At 40.5% G+C, this 3,083-nt stretch overlaps 1 protein-coding gene across 1 annotated transcript; it reads right to left on the reverse strand.

Moving 5' to 3' along the window:
• Positions 1-926: 926 nt before the first annotated feature.
• LOC110718340 lies at positions 927-2,651 on the reverse strand. The gene is made up of 2 exons (XM_021897172.1): positions 2,148-2,651; positions 927-1,370 (listed from the first exon to the last, which is right to left on the reverse strand). Exons 1-2 carry the CDS (start codon positions 2,649-2,651, stop codon positions 927-929), a joined length of 948 nt encoding a protein of 315 aa, XP_021752864.1.
• Between the last annotated feature and the right edge of the window lie 432 nt (positions 2,652-3,083).

Below are 3,083 nucleotides of genomic sequence, written 5' to 3' on the forward strand. Positions count from 1 at the left end.
GGCTAAAGGTGTGGTGCTTAAAATGCGACCCCCCATCACTGATTATAGCTCTTGGGACACCAAATCTTGGACAAATCACCTTCTTGAATAGGTTGACTACCACCTTTGAATCATTCGTTAGAGAAGCAACGGCTTCCGCCCATTTCGAGACATAGTCAACAGCTACCAAGATGTATTTGAGACATCTAGTCTATAGACTATACATTGAAGACCTCAAGCTCAAGGATGGGGTTTTGAGACATCTAGTCCCTTCTAGTGATGTTCCCCATCCTTTGAAACCTATCGCAAGTCTTGAAAAACTTCCAAGCATCCCTAAATAGAGAGGGACAAAAGAGCATAGATTGTAAGAACTTGGAGGCGGTCTTTGAGCACTCATATGCCCATCACATGGGGAAGAGTGGCACATATGAAGAACACATTGAACCTCTTTGTTGGGGACGCATCTTCTCAATAAACCGTCGACCCCTCTCTTCAACAAAAATGGGTCATCCCATATATATCTCTTAGCCTCATGCTTGAGTCTTTGACGTTGTTGTGAAGTGAATCCAGAGGTATGGCACTACAGGCCAAATAATTCACTATGTCCGCATACTACGATTCCATCTTCACCTCAAGAGCATATAAAACATCATCCCATAGGGCATACTCTATCGACAATCCATCGTCTTGAAACTTTGCACCGCCCAACCTTAAGAGGTGATCCGCCACCACATTTTCGGCCCCCTTTTTGTCTCTCATTTCGTAGTCAAAATCTTGAAGGACTAAAACCCATCTCAACAATATTGGCTTAGCTTCCTTCTTTCTTATCAAATATTTGAGATCCGATTGGTTAGTGTACACTATAGTCCTAGAACCGATGAGGTAGGTTCTAAACTTCTCAAATGAGTGGATAACCGCCAAGAATTCCTTCTCGGTGGTTGTATAATTCAGTTGAGCATCATTGAGAGTTTTGGAACAATAGTGAATGACATGTAGTTTTCCTCCCTTTTATTGCCCAAGAACCGATCTAATAGCCTCATCGCTTGCATCACACATGAGTTCAAATGGTAAAGACCAACCGGTCCTTGGACGATGGGGGCTGTGCAAAGTGCCTCTTTCAACCTACAAAAAGACTCTTGGCAAGCATCATCAAACATAAACTCTTTATCTTGTTGCAAGAAAGATGTGAGAGGTTTAGCAATCAATGAAAAATCTTTAATGAAACACCAATAAAACCCGGCATGGCCAAGAAAATATCTCATTTCCCTCACATTGGTGGGGGGAGGAAGTTTCTCAATGACCTCAACCTTAGCTTTATCCACCTCAATGCCGGCATAGGAGATCTTGTGCCCAAGAACAATTTCTCTTTCTACCATAAAATGGCATTTCTCCTAATTCAACACAAGGTTTGCTCTTTCACATCTTTCTAGGCAACAAGATAAATTAGATAGACAATCTTCATAGGTGGCTCCTCAATGGAGAAGTCATCCATGAAGACTTCTATCTCATCTTCAATCATGTCATTGAAGATTGACATCATGCAACGTTGAAATGTTGCGGGGGCGTTACAAAGTCCAAAAGGCATTCTACGATATGCAAAAGTATCATAGGGACATGTAAAAGTAGTTTTCTCTTGTTCCTTGGGGTCAATCGGGATTTGGAAAAATCTCGAGTAACCGTCAAGGAAATAATAGAAAAAATGCTTTATAAGCCTCTCTAGAATTTGATCAATGAACGGTAATGGAAAATGATCTTTTCATGTACTTGTAATTAGTTGGAAATAGTCAATGCACATACGCCAACCGGTAACAAGCCTAGTAGGAACTAGTTGATCATTATCATTTTTCACCACCGTCATACCACACTTCTTAGGCACAATTTGTACGGGAGATACCCAATCACTATGAGAAATTGGGTAGATAATTCCCGATGGAGCTTAGCCACTTCCTTCCGCACAACCTCTTGCATGGAAGGGTTAAGCTTCCTTTGCCTTTGTCTAACGGGTCTAGCATCTCCCTCTAGATCGATTTTGTGCATGCATAAGGATGGACTTATACCTTTGATGTCATCAATGGTATATCTCAAAGCCTTTTTGTGTTTTCTAAAAACATCGATCAAGAGGGAGGTTTTTTCCTCCTCAAGCCCCAAGGTAGAGGTTTCAAGTCTACCTTTGGTGCTCTCTTACCATTGAGGCTCTCTTCTCTTCCTTCAACTTCAAAGAGGTCATGAATAAAAGGAGCCTCTTCCTCCATGCTTTCATCCTTGCACTCCCTCTTTCTTTCCTCAAGCAAATCCTCATAAAATTTCATGTCCTTCTTATGAGCACCTATCTTGAATTCATTGAATAATACACTTTCAAGAGGATCATTAGTAGCATGCAAATGGGAGCGAGAAAATTCATTAAGCACGATGTCAAGAATATCAAATCTAAAACATTCACCACTTGAATAAGGTTGTTGCATGACACTATTCAAATCAAATTCAATTGAATCTTTATCAATTTTTAAGGTCATCTTACCCTCCTTCACATCGATGATTGCTCTAGAAGTAGCTAGAAATGGTCTAACAAATATTATAGGAATCCTCTCATCCTCATCCATCTCTAGCACATAAAAGTCCATGGGAAATGTGAACTTTCCAACCCTAAAGGGAATGTCCTCAATTTTACCCATGGGAAACTTGATAGAACAGTTCTCTAGTTAGAGAGTAACATTTGTGGGTGAGAGGGTTTCTACACTAAGCTTTTGGTAGATGGAATAGGGCCTAAGACTCACACTTGATCCTAAATAACATAATGTTTTGTCAAACTCGACACCATTAATGGAACAAGGAATAGAGAAGCTACCCAGATCTTTCAACTTGCTAGGAATCTTGTTGGAAGTAATGACACTACAATTGGCGGTTAAGCTTACCATTTCACACTCCCTTCTCCCACTCAAGAGGTCTTTCAAGAATTTGGAATAGTGGGGCATTTGTTTCATAGCATCAACAAAAGGAAGAGAAACATGCAAATTCTTTATCACATCCAAAAACTTCCCAAATTGAGCATCAAGCTTAACTCTCACAAATCGTTGTGGAAAGGGCAAGGGGGTAACTTCCTTCTC

The sequence above is a fragment of the Chenopodium quinoa genome, unplaced genomic scaffold, assembly GCF_001683475.1.
Source record: "Chenopodium quinoa cultivar QQ74 unplaced genomic scaffold, ASM168347v1, whole genome shotgun sequence".
Classification (NCBI taxonomy): Eukaryota; Viridiplantae; Streptophyta; class Magnoliopsida; order Caryophyllales; family Amaranthaceae; genus Chenopodium; species Chenopodium quinoa.

What these genes read in the sequence shown, in the direction of transcription:
- LOC110718340 (XM_021897172.1), bottom strand. Translation starts at nt 2,651, where the DNA reads ATGGGTAAAATTGAGGACATTCCCTTTAGGGTTGGAAAGTTCACATTT. An exon ending in ATGGTAAGAGAGCACCAAAG is followed by an intron (nt 1,371 to 2,147) that starts GTAGACTTGAAA and finishes GTGTTGAATTAG; the next exon opens with GAGAAATGCCATTTTATGGT.